This window comes from Cladophialophora immunda (assembly GCF_000835495.1).
Source record: "Cladophialophora immunda strain CBS 83496 unplaced genomic scaffold supercont1.4, whole genome shotgun sequence".
In the NCBI taxonomy this organism is placed as follows: Eukaryota; Fungi; Ascomycota; class Eurotiomycetes; order Chaetothyriales; family Herpotrichiellaceae; genus Cladophialophora; species Cladophialophora immunda.
In genome coordinates, this window is record NW_015622544.1 from 128,107 (window position 1) to 145,661 (window position 17,555).

The 17,555-nt window shown below is 54.0% G+C and overlaps 3 protein-coding genes across 3 annotated transcripts; 1 reads left to right on the forward strand and 2 right to left on the reverse strand.

Moving 5' to 3' along the window:
• Positions 1–795: 795 nt before the first annotated feature.
• Positions 796–4,995, reverse strand: PV07_06437 (uncharacterized protein; the record flags this gene model as incomplete). Its single annotated transcript, XM_016393415.1, has 2 exons — positions 796–1,893; positions 1,952–4,995. The coding sequence occupies 2 exons, from the start codon at positions 4,993–4,995 to the stop codon at positions 1,644–1,646; spliced, it is 3,294 nt and encodes a 1,097-aa protein (XP_016246834.1). The 3' UTR covers positions 796–1,643.
• A 9,333-nt stretch (positions 4,996–14,328) lies between these two features.
• PV07_06438 (uncharacterized protein) lies at positions 14,329–15,844 on the forward strand. The gene is made up of 2 exons (XM_016393416.1): positions 14,329–14,649; positions 14,699–15,844. Exons 1-2 carry the CDS (start codon positions 14,366–14,368, stop codon positions 14,859–14,861), a joined length of 447 nt encoding a protein of 148 aa, XP_016246835.1. The 5' UTR covers positions 14,329–14,365; the 3' UTR covers positions 14,862–15,844.
• PV07_06439 (uncharacterized protein) lies at positions 15,602–16,777 on the reverse strand. The gene is made up of 3 exons (XM_016393417.1): positions 16,306–16,777; positions 16,138–16,187; positions 15,602–16,034 (listed from the first exon to the last, which is right to left on the reverse strand). Exons 1-3 carry the CDS (start codon positions 16,738–16,740, stop codon positions 15,854–15,856), a joined length of 666 nt encoding a protein of 221 aa, XP_016246836.1. The 5' UTR covers positions 16,741–16,777; the 3' UTR covers positions 15,602–15,853.
• Positions 16,778–17,555: the final 778 nt, after the last annotated feature.

The following is a 17,555-nucleotide window of genomic DNA, read 5'->3' on the forward strand; positions in this document are numbered from 1 at the left end:
GGTTTTCTCCTGATAATGATCATCACGAGGATTTACTCCAAGTTCTTAGGCTACTGGATGCCGATCCCCTCGCCACCTGTCCGGGTACCTGCGTTTTCGAGTCGACCATTACATGATTTTCATTGCTAGATTTAGACTCGGCCGTGTCTCTCGTAGCTGTGGGCTTTGCAGGTGGACGAAGAAGCCATCGGGATCAACGACACGCCAGAGTCGATCTACCTGGTCCTTACTGCTCGGTCGACGCCACCCAAGGAATGAATCCACGGCGCGAACAATGCTACCGACGAGCATACGTGGGCTCGGGATGGTTGTCCAGGGATCAACGCACCGCCACAGAGGAATGCGTTCGCGGACCCCAAAAACGCAGACGGGCGTCATCATAAGATATCTAGTAGTAGCTTGTGATAGCCACAATAGCAACTGGCCACCCGGCCCAAGGTGAGCTGAACCGGGGTGACCACCATCTATCTCACTTCCAAGGTTGGTTGGTTAGTTGGTAGAAACAGGTTTATGGCGAGGCTGAAGTCAAGGCTGAAGTCATATTTCCAGCCCAGCCTCGTTCATCTGCCTCGTTCATCGCTCTCGATTGTTATCGACGAGGTAATAGGTAAATAAGCCCTACCCTGTATCTCCTACGCCGTCCTTCCAGATCGATCGTAAGGAGTGTTGTTCTTAGCCGACACACTCCCCGCGGCGAGAGCTACATCTCCTCTCGCCTGTCTTCAGCACCGTCGTCCCTCGCTCCTCCAAGTGGGCTATCGCGATGTGCTCGACAGGACGGTCTCAATCAAAAAAGGTCAAAGGAGGAACGCAGGTATTTTGCAAATGGTATTGTAACAGCAGACTCCCCCTGAAGGCCTCTCTGTCCTTTGTACGTGTTGTTGGATGATAATGTACAGATTAACCTTGTCCGTGGCCTTGTCCTTCCTCTTCCCAACCCACAAGATGAAAAAGTATCTCTCTGCCATCTGCGCGCCAATATTCTTCCACTTGCACTTGAGATCCAATCTGCTGCTGCCATTACCGCTGCCGCATCTTGATCTGGCACTCCTCTCCCTTCTCACACTGAAAGAAAAAAAAAGTTTATGGCATATTTCAACAAAGACTGCTGGGTTGGTCCGCGAGCACAGAAAGATATGGCGAGGAGCTGTGGACGCCTGGGCTCGCAATCAGTAACCTGGATGGGCTCTTGCTGTGGGCCAGTCGGTTTGTCCTTTCGACGTGGATAAATATGAACCCTCCTCCTCGGCCTTTCTCATGTGGCGCAGAGTCGTACCTGCGCGACTAGCAATCAAACAACTCACAAAGTCCCCCCTTCGGCCGTTAAAGCAATAATATGCTATTTCAGATGATCGTAAACTCCGTGGTTGATGACGAGGATGACTCTTTGGTGGATAACTTGACAAAATTACTCGACGATGCTGACAATGGTTTTCTTCGCTGGAACGCTTCGACAAATGCCGCCAGGGGATTTCGGGGGAAATGGAGGACCTGCCCACATAACACACACACACACACACATAGCGCAACACATGCAATGAATTCCGACATGACGTCCGTCCGCGCTCCCGAGGTCTCGGTGTACAAAAGAAAGATAAAATTTGGTCAGGTTGGCGTACGCGTGGTCCGACTCGGTTGGCGCACTACCGATTCGAGGAGAAACTGGAGACCGTACTTGCAGAAGGATACGTCGACGATGGGAATACCTTCATGCGCATGTGTTCCAGGATCTTCAGATCTTTGGCCAGCACCGGTGAAATGGCCTCATTCTCTCGCAGAATCTGCACTGTGCGTTCGTGCAACCGCCGTAAGACATCCTCCTGCACTAACGAGCTTAAGCCTGGGTGGGGGGAGGTGAAGGTCGCGTACAGCACAAGCATGTTCCCGAATTGTCTACAATTCCATGTCAGTCTAGATACGCCCACGAAATACAGAGACGTTTTGTACTTACGCGTGAGCTGTGCCGAAGATATTGGTTACCACGAGACGGCGAGGGACTTTGTCGAAAGAAGTCGTGCTGCGAATTGCGGCCTCAATACATTTCCTGGAGCCTTCCAGCAATTCAGGCTGGATGTAAGGAACGTCTCTCCCATATGGATGGGGGGTATTGAGATTCGATACTGCTGGCGACGTCACCTCCGAATGGTGCCCGTAGCCCGCGGGCGATTCTGAGGGTCGACTCCTGGCGGGCTTGGGGGTGGGAGTGGGATTGGGGTTGGTGATAGCCTGTGTCAGGGCGAATCGCAAGGTCGGCCGCCAGATGATGTATTTGGCACCGTAGTATTTCCCTCGCATCCGGGCTACGTTGATGTTGGGACTTTCGTGATCATTGTCGTCCCAATCCCAGTCATTCAGCATCTTCCTCCAATTTTCAAGGTTGTCATCCAAAGCCGACATGATGCTGTCGCTTGGCCTCGTATGCAGATTCTTCGATTCCCGATAGAGCGTGGCGTGGACGCTGTTCATCGTCGTCCGCAATTGGATCTGGTAGGAGTAAAACCTCAGGATGTCGTCGTCCACACTGGACTCGGGGATCCTTTCTAATGTGATGCTGGTCGGAAATTCTTTGTGCTGAGGGCTCTCATAGCGACCAATCCCGCTGAGAGGCAATTCCAACTCGGCTGCAATATCGCTCTCCAATTGCAAACATGACCAAAACGCAAAATTGACCAAATTCCGACGAGCGGGCTTCATGGTGTTGGTCACATACGGGGTCGACTCGATCAGGATTTGAGCTGCAACGCAGGCCTTGTTGATGTAGAAGTAGCTCGGTAGAATGCGTGCTAGTTGTCCCATATATAGACCCGCAAGCAGATAGGCTTGAATATGTGACACGTCGGCGCCTCCTGGCAGCTCTCCCAGGATGTCTGCAGCTATGGCAAAATAAGCAAGACCCGGGATCACGTCCATGTTCTTGCCCTGCGGATTCGCCGGACTCGAAACCGTGCCATTCAAATTAGGGTGATGGTTATATGGAGAGGTGGGCGCTGACATGGGCATCGGAAGGTCCGAGTAGAGTGCGCTATGTGGCGTCGAAGTCCGCATCGTAGCGGTTGATGCTGGTCCCGGCAAAGGATCCCGATGAGAGGTGATCTTGCCCAGCGCGAGAACAAGCAAGACAATAGCATTTGCAACTGAATGCTCAATTGGGGCCACGACGGTATTATATCCCCTGGGCTGAGGGGGTCGGCTGTTGTAATCGTCCATTGAGGTCGGTGAGTCGGTCGTCTCCCGCTTCCGCTTGTGCCCAATCGCAGTAACCTGCTGCGTAGCCCGATAGTCCCAGCTATACTTTCTTTTGAAGGACTGAATCATTATCCGAAGGACCTTTGGCTCGAGGAATGGATGATGGATATGCATATTGTCCATAAAACTCCGGAAGTATCGATCGACTGCTTCGGAATCCAACATCAACCCACCACTAGGACTCAACCCACCGGGATGTTCACGGGCGGAGTGGTTTTGATTCGCCATGGGCACATGCAGCTGTCCACTGCCCCAAACCCCGTGCGGCGAGGAAGAAGAGGTGTCATCATCCGTACGTCGCCCTTCCGACGAGTTGCTGTGGGCGGGACTCGGAGCGCCTTCATGCCCGTCACCTTTGTCCTCTCCCTCCCCGCAGCCATAAAGTCGCAACAAACCTCTGCTGGTTTCCTCGTCTAACACGTAAGATGGCGTGATGCCTCGCGGAATCAGAGGCTTGATGGATGGCCATAGGACGAGATTTTGCGCAGCCGTTGTATGCTTAGCGGGCATAGGCGTATCTATACTCTCTGTTTCCGAATTTCGCAGGTGCTGGATGGATGCTGCTGAGGGGTTCTGGGACTGTGATCCAGACCTGACTTCGGAAGTACTGTCCTGTCGGCGGAACAGTGGAGGCGGAGGCTGAGCAGGACTGGGGTTTGCGGGACTCGGATTTGCCGGGCTCGGAACTGCAGGGCTCGGAACCGCGGGCGTTGTAACCACGACCTGGCTTTGCTGGTCTGCCATAGGTACGTCGGTGTTGGCCGTAGGTGGTTCTGATCGAGCCTTCATAAGATGATCAAGTAACAGGTTGATCTTGTCATCTTGTTGCTTTTGTTGCTTGAGGAGACGATCCATCTTGTCGTCCCGCTCCGAACCCTTCGAGGACAACCCCTTCACGTCCTCGGCCAACGACTCCAATTGAGCCGTAATGGCGAGGACTTGTTTCTCCGACTTTTGTGGAGGGATTTCCCGGTATGAGCATTCCAACCCGTTGTCTTTGCAATGTTGACATTCGGGTCTTCCTTCGTCGCATTTGGCCTTGCGCTGTCGGCACGAATCGCATGCTTGAGCAGCTCGGACTGGTTTTCGTCTGTGCTCGTTATGATAGGGATACCCGTACGCGTAGGGTCCCGGAGCGGGCATGGGACCTGCCGAAGGCGGGCCATAAGCAGGCGGGCCCGGAGGCTGTCCTGGCATCATTTCATGCCCTGTCACGACGTGAAGAGGCTGGTGGTGAGTTCCGTTGAGCTGGGGCTCAGACCCTGGGTAGGCATGACGCGGCCTGTAGTCGGCTGGGGGAGGATAGTACGTAGCTTCGTGGGGATTGCTACTCACGGGATGATAAGAGGGAGGTTGTTGCGGTGGTGGAGGTGGCTGTTGAACATCGGCTGGGGACCTCGTAGGGCCCGATACACTGCCTGGGCGGCCGTAAGCTGGGTCCGGAGGATAACCTGGGGGTTCTCTACCAGGCGGGGGATGGGTGGGAGGATATTGCTGAGGTGGCGGAGGATACGGCGATTGATGAGCGATGTCTTGAGGCGGAGGACGGTGGTCCGCGGAGTCATTGTAAGGTGAAGGCGTCGGGTTCCACGCCGGCGCCGGTGGTGGCATACCTGCGCCTGGAGGAGGGGGATAGCTGTACGACGTAGGGGTCTCGGCTGGCGGCATACGGTGGACAGGATTTGGAGGTGGTTGGCCGTAGTGATGGGGTCTCTCGTGTTTGATATCCACGTCACCGACTTCATCCATTTTCAACCTGGGATCCTATGCCTGGCAGCAACCAACAAGCCCGTACCTCCCACGTCTCTATACCCAAGGGAACGTGGTACGGCAAATGCGGCATGACCTTATGCAGAGGCGAGAGCGGAACACGCGATCAACAGGACAGGCTCATGGCAAATCGTTATACGACGCATTCGCCAGGCTGCATAAAATTCCTGTCGTCGCACGTCCAGGTTCCCCTTGCGCAGTCGGTTACCTGAGGGCCAGTTGGCACAGGAAGCCTTCGGTTGGTGGGAAAAACAGGAGACCAAACAGTGTACGTCTGCGGGGCGGGTTTGCTACTTTTGCAGCTAGTCTTTCCTTTGACTATAGCGAACCCGCAGGAACACAGCGCAACTAAAGAATTAATGCTTAGGCGGACTGAATCGCAGTCCGGTCGCGGATGGGTTGGAGAAAGACGGTTGGTGTTGGAGGTTGGGCTGGGAGTGGTGGTCTCGTAATCAACAAAGCAAACACAATAACCCTCCCAGAATCCAAACAAATCCCACAGTTGTAGACTGATGTCTGGGGAATGAAAATTCGAAATCAGATACAGATGCAGAATTGCGAAAGGCAAGCCTTTTCGAGTTTGTTCGGTCCAGGGTTGGGTAGCGACGGTCGAAACGAGCTGGGTGTCGCGGGCGAGTTGGAGAGCGCTATCCGTGATTTCGAGATGTGGAGTGAATGTCGTCGCCGCGAAACCGTCTAGAGCAAACCGAGCTTCTTTTCCCTTCCCTTTGGGCAGCAAGGACAAGGAGCTCAAACTGGTTTCGACCCGTTGATGTTGATGTTGGACGGATTGTCGACCGAGCCGGGGAAAAAACCAAACAAAAGTCTTGGAGACGACGTCTCTTTGATCGGAGCTTCGGCGGAATCTTGGTGGGGAAGCAGCGAGGCGAGCGCTTTCTCAAGGGCGAGATGGATGCCCAAAAGCTACACAGAGCTTGCGGTTCCCAAGATGATCATCATTCGAGCGAGGCTGATCGGACGAATGCTGGGATGGTTCAAAACCGGGCAGGGTGGTGGTTTTGGAGAATGAAGCAAAATAGTCGAGGGATGATTTTTTTCGGAAAAAGGCGTCGATCGCAATGGGAAGAAGGGATTGAGGCCTGAAGGAGGGACTAAAAGTAGTGTGGTGACGGGTGATGGAGGATGGGGGGGTGGGTGGTGGGCAGGAAGCGGCGGCAGGAGGGCGGTCGAAAGATAACTACTCGACTGCTCAAGGTGGCAGCAGAGGATGGCAGAGCAAAGAAGCTACTCTTGTCCGGCCGTGGTAGCGTGTGTCTCTCTGTGGTCAAAGCCCTGCCCGTCGATCGGTGCTGCGGGCTCAGGGCTGGTGGACAAGAAGTGACAAGACTGACAGGGGTGGAGTCGAGTAGGTGGTCGTCGTTTGGATGAAGGATTAGAACAAGTCGAAGCTCAGCCAGAAGGGTGCAGTTGCGGGTCGGCGAGAGGGGGGGGATTGTTCAGTGAGGCAAAAGCGATGGGCAAAGGGCGTTTGACAATCGAGAAAAGCAAAGCTTGGTCAAGGTTCAGGAGCCGCCGGGGGGTCCCAAGGGTAAAGCACCTAAAAAAAATGAGCCTAATACCCAACGAGTACGCTGCGCGGGCGGCGAGGGGAGAGTCGGAGTTAGTAGCTTGAGCAGCCTAAGGAGCCTAGCAGCCTAGCAGCCTAGCAGCTCTAGCCAGCTTAGAAGGTTAGAAGGCGAAAGGGTTAGCAAGGAAGGAGACGACACCCCCCCCTGGTCCCCTTTCCCACCCGTCCAGCCCGTCTAGTGCTGGTGCCCAAAAAAACCCAAGGAGCTACCAAAGGGGGGGGGGGTGGAGGGATGGGATGGGGGGGCCCAAAACCCAGAGCAATGGCACCGAATAATCGACGTCCGGATTGTTTGCTTGCTAGCCCAGGCCTGAGGGTCTCAGCACCACCAGAGGCGTCGGAGGTCACAGCCCGGTCGCCCACACCTGCCCGCTTGTTAACACCTCTACTACTTTCGCGCGATGGGGGACCCGATGGTACGAGGAGCTGTTTGCGAAACTCGGAAGAACAAGGTTTGGCAAACAAGGCGCCGACTCGAAATGTCAGCCCAGCCCAGACCGGCTCAGCAAATCTCAGCAAGGGTTCTGGTTAGGTTATAGGTTATAGCTTCCCAAGGGATAGCAAGTTGGAGGCAAAAAAGCGATGGAACGTTACAAAGTCCAGGTGCCCGGTGCCTGGGAGAGCCTGAGAGTTCATGCTCAGGTCGGGTCTCAAGATCTCGGCCATGACGATGCAATAATACGCGTAACGGGCATCCGCGAGGGAAGGAGATGGCGGACGATAAGGGGAAAGTGCCAACAGCTGCCATGCCACTACGCTGGTTGGTGGGATGGTAGGGTGGAAGTGTCAGGTCCGCCAGGAAGAAGCAAGGACGATTGGCTACCGCCGCACGACCCGTGGTATGTTGTGAGTACTTGTGATGTGGTGAAGCAAAGACATAATTCTCGGGCATCTATGTTGTCACTCTACAAGTAGGCCAATCTCTTCCCATGTACCTGCTTGGGACGAGGACACACCATAGTAAGGAACCGCCTGACTGCTCACGGCTACAACAAATCATGAGTACCGAGTACTTTGGTACCTGCAAGTGACCTCTGAACTGCTTGGGATTCCTTCATTCCTGGCGACGGCGACACAACTCGTCACTGCGAGCCCCATCAATAATGTCAAGTGACTTCCTCTTCATGTGTCAGACCCCATGATTTTTTGGGGCTCCTCTTGGCCCACTCCAAGGGCCTGGGCCTGGGTCGTTTACCTGGCGAGCTGGTCACCTGCAACTACAACAGTACTCGGTACGATTGACTTGTGCTTGGACCCCCCCCCCTTTTTTTTACCAGCTTGATCGCAGCAGGCATTCTTATATCATCATCAGCAAGCTGCTCTTTACCCTTCTACCGACCAAGACGTTGCAACCATGCAGGTCAATGCCATCACAACCGGTTGGGGGAAGAACGGATAAGGTGTTGTTCTGTTGACTGTGACTGACTGATCCATGGGCCATGGGCCGGGTGAATCGGGCGATTGGACGATTGGGCGGCTGGGCAATGCATCAAATGAAATTATCTCGCCTGACCCGCGTACCGAGGTACCAGGTACATGCCTGGTAAAGAAAGAAAAGGAAAAAAAATCAGAATAAGGGAAATGGGGGCCCGGTGGGACTCTCCGGGGGCCTCAGACGATTAAATTCACTTTGCCTGTTATGTCGAGGTGACAGTATTCGTAATAGTCGTCGACGTTCGAGTCAGGAGCCGTCGACGTTGGTCCCGATATTCCTAGGCAATGATCTGCTCGTTTTATGTACCGAGTACCTCGTACTACACATCATATGCTCCGTATACGTCTTCCGCCCCCCTCGATGTTCCCGCTCTTCAAGGGGGCCTGGTACTTGCTGCGCGTCATTCTGCTCTTTCGATGCTGGTGATACTTGTTATCGAGTCGGTCCGTGTCCACCTGACGTGTCCCTCGCCGTCTACCCGTGTACGAGGCGCAGTTACTGAATAGCTAGAGTGCTCATCGCTTCACAACACACAATAATCAACCGTGGACTCAGAGTTGAAACCTGGCTTTCTTTCTACCTACTACTGACCCCTCCGTACCGTGTTTCGCGCTTCACTGCTCTCTCATTGCTGTCGTGTCATTCCTGTTTCCGAGGTGGAACCTGGTGATCTCATTCTTCTCCATCATACTCCCGAGCTCGAGCGTAGATATTACTACGTACATGCTGAAAGGTTCCGCGAGCCAGAATCCTTTGCGACCATTTCTGTCAAGTCCTGCCGCTGGTGGGCCTGTCTTTCCTTTGCTATTCAGGGGGGCAAGTTCTCGTTACCTGGAATCTGGGAACAAGTTGCCCCCTCCCCCCCGTCCCAGCCTCCACTGTTCATCAGCGAGTCATCCTTTCACGTCGGAGGAGTTTGGGATCCCTCAGTCGAAGGTGGACCGTTGCAAATTGTCGGTCGGCTCTCCTCGTAGACGCCCGTTCTTGATTCTTCAGGACGTGGGCGACCGCCCAAATCTCTTTTCTCCATCCGCTCCCCCAACTTGGAGAGTGGTGATGCTCTGGCACTTGACCGGGTCGGGAATGGAGTCCGAGAAGGTTCACAGATTACGGATGGAAATCAACCAGACCCGGAATCTGCCCGCCAGACGCGTGCGGCTTCCGAATTCTCCGAGTTGGTCGTTTCATCTTGATCCTCGCTTCTGCTTTGTGGTCAGTGGTCACCACCCAGGCATTATTATTATTCCACAGGTACAAGGTCTTCGGATGGGGCCTCCGTACGGAAAAGACAACGGCCTTTTTCCAATGTGTGTGGATGTGAATGCCCGCAACTGGAAAGGTCACAAGGAGCCATGGCTCTGACTTGTGTCATCCACCAATCATGCTCGGAGCTTCCCACGGGGCCGTCTTTGCGCATCATGCCTTCATTTCCGAGAAAAACGTCCTGGTGAAAACGGCGTCTTGAACGTGAACCCTCCATCGTCGAGGTATTCCGTACGAGTGTCCGTGTACAAGTCTCCAAGAAAGTTTGCTGTTTCGCGGCGGTCGACTGCAACCGGAATGATCATGCACGTAGCGACTGAGGCGAAATTCTAATCTGAAACGCCAATGCTGTCACCGACTACCTATTATACAATAATGCGTGCGGTTCAATGGCCGGTAGTCAAAGTTTCCAAGCTCGCGTCTTGGGTAGGTTCGTTTGGTTCAAGTGCTCATATGCACTCTCCGTACCGGGGAGCCCCTCGCACCCGAGCCGGAATGCCCCGGATCGTGATACAACGCAATCCGAGTGATTCGGCCTTGAGCGGTCCTCCGAGAACCTCGGGGGTTGGGTTGGGCATTGGGCGATGTGTTAGAGTTAAAGGTGGTCCTGGGCACGCTTAGGTAGATGTTGTGGTGACGGTGTCATTTGAGAAACACGGAGGGGGAACAGGGGGGCTCCGTATTGAGCTGTCAACCTATGCACGTAACCTGGGCTGTTAGCGATGGCTGGGGTTGGAAATGGGCTGTGCACATCTTCTCTGGCTGGTGCCCTAGCTGGTGCTCGAACGGGTTCCCAAAAGGTACTTGGGGTACCACGAGCGGAAGCGCTCTGATCGCGTAAACGCAAAGAGGGACTTGGTCAACCACCACCATCTGCCCGTATTCTCATTTGCTAGGGAGAATGCCCAGTGACTCTAATAGCCAGCCACCTTCGACCTCGAAATTGTTTGCTTGTGCGAGATCGGAGCGAATGAGATTCAAGGAATTGTTATCCGGAGCTGCTCCAGAAGCCCCAGAGAAGAAGTGGCCGTGATAGACATGGTGCGAGTTTGTTGGTGACCAGGTAAGTCATCGATCAACGATGGCCTCGGGAGATTGGGCAGCAATATTCTCGTCTAGTTGACCATCTACAGCATGGATGACCTTGTCCCGAGTACTTCGTCCCTTGTTGTTTCTCACAGCAGAAGGGCGATCCCTCGACTCCGGTCCCCGAGGTTGTGGATGCGCTTCACTACTCTACCCTCCCTCCCCGATCTCCAATTTAACCTTGAGTCTGTGGATATGGCACCGAAAAGAGATGGACACAGTAGTGAGCACAAGCATACTTTGCAGCGGTGTCCAAGCGTCGTGACTAAGAATCCCGGAGAAGCATACGAGTAAGACGCCGTCGCAAACGCGATAGCAATCACCTTCAGCAATAATAGGCCAACGCCTCTGTCCGTTGGTGCCCAATCGATCAACAACCCCCCGTCCGAGATCGATGGCGTCGACGTCGTTCTCGATTTTCCATGCGAGTCAGGCTTCGCAAGTCAGAGGACCCTGTTCAAGGACCAAGGGTGATTTCGTTTCGGGCCATGATTACGAAAGAGTGCGACGGAGACGAGGTCTCAGTCATCCCAATATGGAGGGGGATTTCTATGGCGGGATGCAACGGAGTGCGAGTAGCTCCAGGGAGCCATTTCGAAGCCTATTTTGCTTTCTCTCCGTCGTCCACCCAGGAAATCAGTCGGCGGTTTGAAAGATACCACTGGTGCGTGTTAGAGGCTCACGCTCCTGAGTGGCTTTTTCCGCCATCATCACGTAGCTGGCCGCCACCAGGCCCGGGTTCCCCGCCAACCTCGCCCACGTGGCGGAGGTCCAGCAGAGCGGCACCAGCGCCCAAAGACTGCTTCCTTGCAGGGTGGCTTGGTCCCTTTGGGCCTATCGACAGCATCAACGAGGCCGCCGAAACGGCGCGTCGTCCCTTTTCGGGCCTCTCCCGCACGCCACTTTGACGGCAAAAATGGGTGTCTTCCGCTCCCACTCGTTGACTCGTAACCACCGGCTGGATCGTCAGACTCCTGTTTCGCTTCGACACGACGCACAAGGGGGGACTCGATTAGCGACCCGATTGTGCATGCCCTTGTTCAACCCAACCGCCTATACCTCCCCTCCGGATCCGGAGCTGCACCAAGTTGAATCGGTGGCAGTGGGCTGGATCCTGCGACGTCCACTGATCAATAGAATCGCATCGTATCTCCGCAGGCCACAAAGCTAGCTACAAGGCTGTCCGAGATAATCATCAGCTGCCGATGGAGAAGCAATGATCCGTAAGGAGTGATGATTTTCTGGCAGGCTTTATCTCTAAGAAATCCATCAGCCATGGCTGGAGGCTGGAGGATGATACTGTGCTCCACCTCCTTTTGCCCTTGGGCGCTCAATTTCGGCTTCTAGATTATTCGAGACGTCTTCTTTTCCCACCCACACGATGGGCGCTCAACTACGAGAACGAAGTACAGAAGCCCCACCTCCCACAATGACTCGAAGCAATTTGGCTGTGGTGGGCAGGGTTACAGTGAGGTTGCACAGACCTGAAAAGAGGCCATGGATAGCCCTCGTTCCTTTCTCCAGAAACCTTCATAAGTGATCCAGAGTACGGAGTATACGAGGTATTATTGAGTCTGATCCCCTATCCGAAGTGGTCCAGGCACCTCGGCACCCCTGCATTTGTCTAGGTGACCATTTAACTGGGCAGGAATGGTTGTGGCAAACATGTCGATAGCTGTTCTCTTTGCATGACGGATTAGACTTTACAACAAAGCCATGGGGATTGATTGGGGGTGTTGTTTGCAGTCAAAGAAGAAGCAATACTCACACAGGTCGGCAGCAGACGTAGGTTCCAGTTGCGGACCACTGGAGATGGAACGGAAGGTCATCATCGAACCTTAGCTTTCATGATTTCAAGAGACAGTGTCCTCGTAGCTTTCTAGGCCCAATGGGCGGTCAGTGAGGAAGGTTTTCAGTTGGATCAATCGGACCAGAGCATTGATACTTTGGACACCGATTGCCTGGCTTCTGGTGGCGACATATCAATGCCGAATTCCCAGACTGCAGGTGCTGCTGCAGGCCGCCACAGATCGTCAAGCATCCTGGACCTGCTGAAGAGGACTTAGGCGAGGATGTGCATCTCATTGGAGGGCAACTAGAAGCGACTCGGGATGGAAACAACCTTTTTTCATCGAGAGGTGGTAAGTCACAGGGGAGTCTGAGTCTGGGTTTCCGGGGCGCCGCGGCATTGGACCCAGTACCTTGGTTCTGGGATCACACTACTTGAAAGTTTAGTTGACCGACAACTTCAATCAACAGACAGACTCTGTTGCGATGCGAGGATGGCATGATGCAGGAATCCTCAGAGCAGACAACTCGACTCGACAAGGACTTGGAGGTCACAGGGGCCGTTCACTAGTGTCCTCCGCCGGGTGCACTGTGCAAGTCACCCATAATACGAGTTCTAGTGCACCCACTTCAATCGTTTTGTTTCACTCAGACGCCCCCCCCCTAGACGCATCAGATGCTACAGATTATCATCGCAGCCGATGGACCACCTGCCTCCTCAGCCGTCGACCAGGCCGCGAATCCGCGCCTCACGATCCATTCCCTCCCATCCTCCCATCTTTATCCGTGGCCCATCCCATCAACAGCCACCAACCTTGGCGATGGGTCCGTGCATATCAAATGCCCACCGCGAAACAAAGAGTGCATGGCAAGCGCAATTTCCCATATCCCGAGAATTTGGATTGCACATAGGCTTTAGGCTGGTTTCCCCCCCGCGTCATTGAGCATTCGTTGGTGCTTGTAGTGACCACAGTATGGTCCTCCTTTTCCCCGCGAGACAATTGCAAAATCAAATGCCATCACCACCATTTGTGGCAGCGTCGCCCTCAGGTGTGGTCGGGGCAGGTTCCGACGGGAGGCTGCCAATTTTCATAGATAAAGCGCCTCAGACGAGGAAACCATTCCCCTTTAGACCAAAATCACGCAAACTGGACTCTAAGAGGGATATCTCGGAGTTTGAATTACGCGGAGGCTCGCCTGTGGTGCCTCCAGGAAATGAGACTTTCCCCTTTGCAGCTGTTTCCAGTCGTCCTTGGAAAGCCCGAACCGGTGGTTCTCACTCAGCAAAAACGAGTATCAACTACTGCGACAGGTGGATGTCGAGTACAACGTTCTGAGACGGAGCGCATAGGAAGTACGAGGAATCGGGATCCATTTATTATTCAATTAGCGGGTGGGAAAGCATCCCTCTCCTCTTACTACTGGAGCCCTTCAATCAGTCAGGGCCTCCGCCTGAGCTAGCCTTCCCACTGCCACGTGGGCCGCAGCGTCGGATCACCCCTCCAAAGCAGCTGGTGTGCTCCAAGACCAAGAGACGGTGTGATCAAGACATGGACAAATCGGCTTTGAAGAATGGCAAAGTGGCAAGACACGGTTCTGGTAGCGCCAGACAATGCGCAAAAGCAGGGAGCCTGTTGCTCCCAAACAAGAAGGAGGTCAGCAAAAGATATCAACAAATCCTGACCAGGTGAGTTGTTTTCGGATTCAGCAGGTGGACGGAGAAGAAGTTTGTTCCAGCCCAGGAACAGAGGGAGGAAAAGGGCATGGTGGACCGCAAGCGAATCCTCGACTTGCGCGTTGCTCTGATGGCGAGGAAGATCAAACAACGGATCTGAAACCCAGCAAGCCAAGGGGCAGGCCACACGTTCCAATTGGGTGCCCGGCTTATAGGCACTCACAGGCTCACAGCACATGTCCAGGCGGACGACGCCGCCAGGAAAAAGTTCTACGGGCACGCCTAACACGCACTTGCACCTAATGTAACTAGGGCCCTAGTTAAGTCCGGTCCAAAATCGGACATGACAGCATCGGTCAAAGACGGAGATCAAGGGAAGTCCGGCTTCCGAGAGGGGGACCAAAATCCATTGACCTCTTGACACCTACCTACATACCACATACTATTTGACTTCTGATCCTCAAGGATTTGGAGACCGCTAGAACTTGATCGCCTGCAGCGTTGCCTTTCATGAATGCTTGACAAGGCCAGAACATCAAATAAGGGCAGCAAAAGGGATGCCCAAGGCATGTGCCCATCATCTCTGCGACTACCTGCCCCTTCGGCAAAAGGGCCCAAGCCCCTCCACCCGCCTCATTTTTCCTCGGAAGCGCGCGATTGGCTCGATCGCGAAGCCAACCTTTTCTCACCGCGTCCTCCAAATCTCCTAACACGGTCAATATGGCGAGCATCCTTGGCTCTACCCATGATTCCGAATGAATGTCCGCAGGCGAGGACGATGAGCAATAAGTTGTCGAGGTTTGCTGTTTGCACATGATGGCCGATCTTTTCTCATCTCGCAGAACAGACCGCACAGAACTGCGGGTGCTGGTGTCTCGCCAGGCGAAACCCTTACCAGACCTTGCCCACATGCGTCCCACACCATCCCTTCGATGCACATCAAGCAGTTTGCTTCCTTCTTGGCTCAGATTCTGGCCCTGCTACCCTCCCTTTCTACGAATCGCGGTTGAGGCACGGGGGCATCATTGCTTCTTCCTTGGTCGGTTCAAGAACTGACAGCTGTTAAAAGGACCACGCGAAACTATATCACGAGACAGGTTTGAAAGCATGTTGAAAAGGGTGGTAGGTTGCTACGGACGCTTGGCGTTTTGTGACACTCCAATCGCTTCGTTCCTCTGGTCTGAGGGGACATTTTCGCAGTATCTCGCTCACGGATCCTCCACGCATAAAGTCCCTTGCTTCTGCTACAGCGTTTGGCGAGCGGATCCTGGCTCGGATGAAAGAAAGAAAAAAAAAAGGTGAGGCGAACAACACTGTTCTAAACATGACGATTCACTCCACACGCGCACTATGCCAGATCACAAGGTCGCTGGAAGGACCGTGGTTGAACTTCGATCCGAAGTTTTTGATCCGAACATCACAATGGATGGCGGTGGATCTGAGCTCAAAGTCTGTTTCCCAGTGAAACGAGGGCACGTTGCAATGATGACCCCGGAGAAGCATAGACCTGGCTGTTTTCTCGTAGTCAATCTCGACGGGTTTCCCATCCGTCATCGACGCGAGATTGACAGGTCATCCGCAAGCGCTGCATGGCGTGGTGGAATGCTGAGTGGGGAGCGCCGATGGTGACACAAAGCCACCCCGTACCCCAGTCAAACGGTGGGCGGGCGTTGAAATGTGATGTGTCGCCTCGTTTGCTCCCCTTGTGACTTCGTCATTGGTATGGGCCTGCCGCTCCACTCCAGGGCGTCTCGAAAGAGAATGCCGAAGTTTGAGAATGGATGGAGCATTCAAACTACATCAGACAGGGGACAAGCAAACAATTGTTCGGTAGACGACAGGTTCAAACAAAGTGAGGAACACCCGAAGCTGATCAACCATCACTCATTTCGACTGGTGCCTAGCGCGAGAAGACGCCTTGGGAGCCAGCTCGTGGAATAGTCCAGCCACAAATGCGCGGGCCTCTTGTTCGAATTCGGACCGTCATCATGTGTCACACTGTTCATATTTTCCCACCCCGGTCACCGCCATCACTCTCGGTGGACAAGATGAAGTCCTTGACCAGTTGAAGCGCGGCAATTGCAAATGCCACCATATTGGCCTGCCTATCACCTCCCAGCCCCGTGTCTAGGTCCTTGTTCACACTACCCTTTTCGCCCACCACTGCCAATGCGACGTAGCCCCTGTGGTTTTCCGCCTTGTGTCAGCTTCACATGCTCCATGTTGAGGCGTTGTCAAGTGTGATGAGGGTTAGGCAGGATTTGTACGCAAGGGGGGATCACTTACGGCTGCCTGTTTGGGGTCTTCCCACTGGCAGTTGGTCCTGCGGTCCCTGACTGTGGTGTCGAGAGCAGTCGAGTAAGCCAGAAAGTTTCAGACAATAGACCCATGGCTTCGCCTGTGCCTTCGCCGATGCAGCGAGATCGACTGGCGTGTAGAGGGATGAGTACGTACCTCACCAACGCAATAAGTCCCTTGCAGCTTCTCCCTCACGTTTCTAGCCAGCCCTTCGACCAGTTCGGGGGTAGGTCCATCATATTTGTCAATGTTCTGTTGTGTCCAGCCGGCGAAGGCGATCCTCGATTCCAGGGTATACAGCGTCAAGCCACCCTTGTAGATTCTACTCGCCCCAGGGGTCGAAAGCAGTGAGGCGGAGATGAGTCCTCCAGCTGCGGTCTCGGCCACGCAGATGGACTCGCCTCGAGCCTTGAGGAGGGTCGCAACGTCCTCGGCGGCAGATCTGAGCTGAGGCGGAGGGAATTCTGCGGATGACATCCTGCTGCGCTGGGAGATGTTGGTGCCGTGGAGTCCGAATGCGATAGATGGATGGCGAAAGAGACGATGCGGGAAGCGGGACTGTTGGAGGTTACGAGAGCAGATCAAATTCATCAAGGATGGATGATGGATTGATGGATTCAGGTTGAATGTATCTTCTGTGCTTTGGTTGGAGTTGGTTATCAATCATCAAATGCGGGGATTCGTGATTCTGAGATTCCAGCCTCGGGAGCTGTGAAGACATGATATTGGAGCATCCATACATACTGTTTTGCATCTTGCCAGTCTCGACGACAATCCTGCTTCGATCTAGGAATCCAGGCATTTGTGAGCGATGAAATCCATCGTCTTTCCTCATAGGATTGTCACTCGCCCATGAAACTTCGGTATACAACCTGACCAGAGTAACAGTCCGCCACTTTTCTCACAAGACTTTGTCAGATTCGAAGCCGCTCAACGACGGTTGCTCAGCCTCCGACCTCACTCTTCTCCCCTGCTCAGTGACCTTATGACCTCCCTTCCATCTCTACGACTTCTGTTTTCCATTCATCGTCTTCAACTGGCAGACTGCATTGAAAAGAACCGAGCCCTTCGGCATCTTTTTGTCCTCGAACCCAGCTCGGTCCCCATTCGATTACCTCTCACTTGCTCTTCTTTAACATCATGGCCATCTCAACAAGACCAGAGTGCAGACATTGGCTTGGTGAACATACATGCCTTGTCTTCTTTGTACGAACAGCAGACACCGGATCCTAGATCGGTCTCCTCCTCTGTCCAATTCCAACCTCGTCCACCTTGGTTTAGGCCCTCCCCCTGGGTTGTTCTCTCCAGTCCCAGAGCGCAGTTGCTGTACGAACCGCACTCATTCCAAGCTCGTTCTCATCGACACTCTATTTTCTCCCTCAATGCCCCCCCCCCCCCCCCCCCCC

Bases quoted from the DNA above. Each gene is read 5' to 3' on its own strand.
- PV07_06438 (XM_016393416.1), top strand. From the start codon at position 14,366: ATGCTTGACAAGGCCAGAACATCAAATAAGGGCAGCAAAAGGGATGCC. The intron at 14,650-14,698 runs GTTTGCTGTTTG...CTCGCAGAACAG, and splicing joins ATGAGCAATAAGTTGTCGAG to ACCGCACAGAACTGCGGGTG.
- PV07_06439 (XM_016393417.1), bottom strand. From the start codon at position 16,740: ATGAATTTGATCTGCTCTCGTAACCTCCAACAGTCCCGCTTCCCGCAT. The intron at 16,188-16,305 runs GTACGTACTCAT...TCGACACCACAG, and splicing joins GGACTTATTGCGTTGGTGAG to TCAGGGACCGCAGGACCAAC. The intron at 16,035-16,137 runs GTAAGTGATCCC...GGAAAACCACAG, and splicing joins AAGACCCCAAACAGGCAGCC to GGGCTACGTCGCATTGGCAG.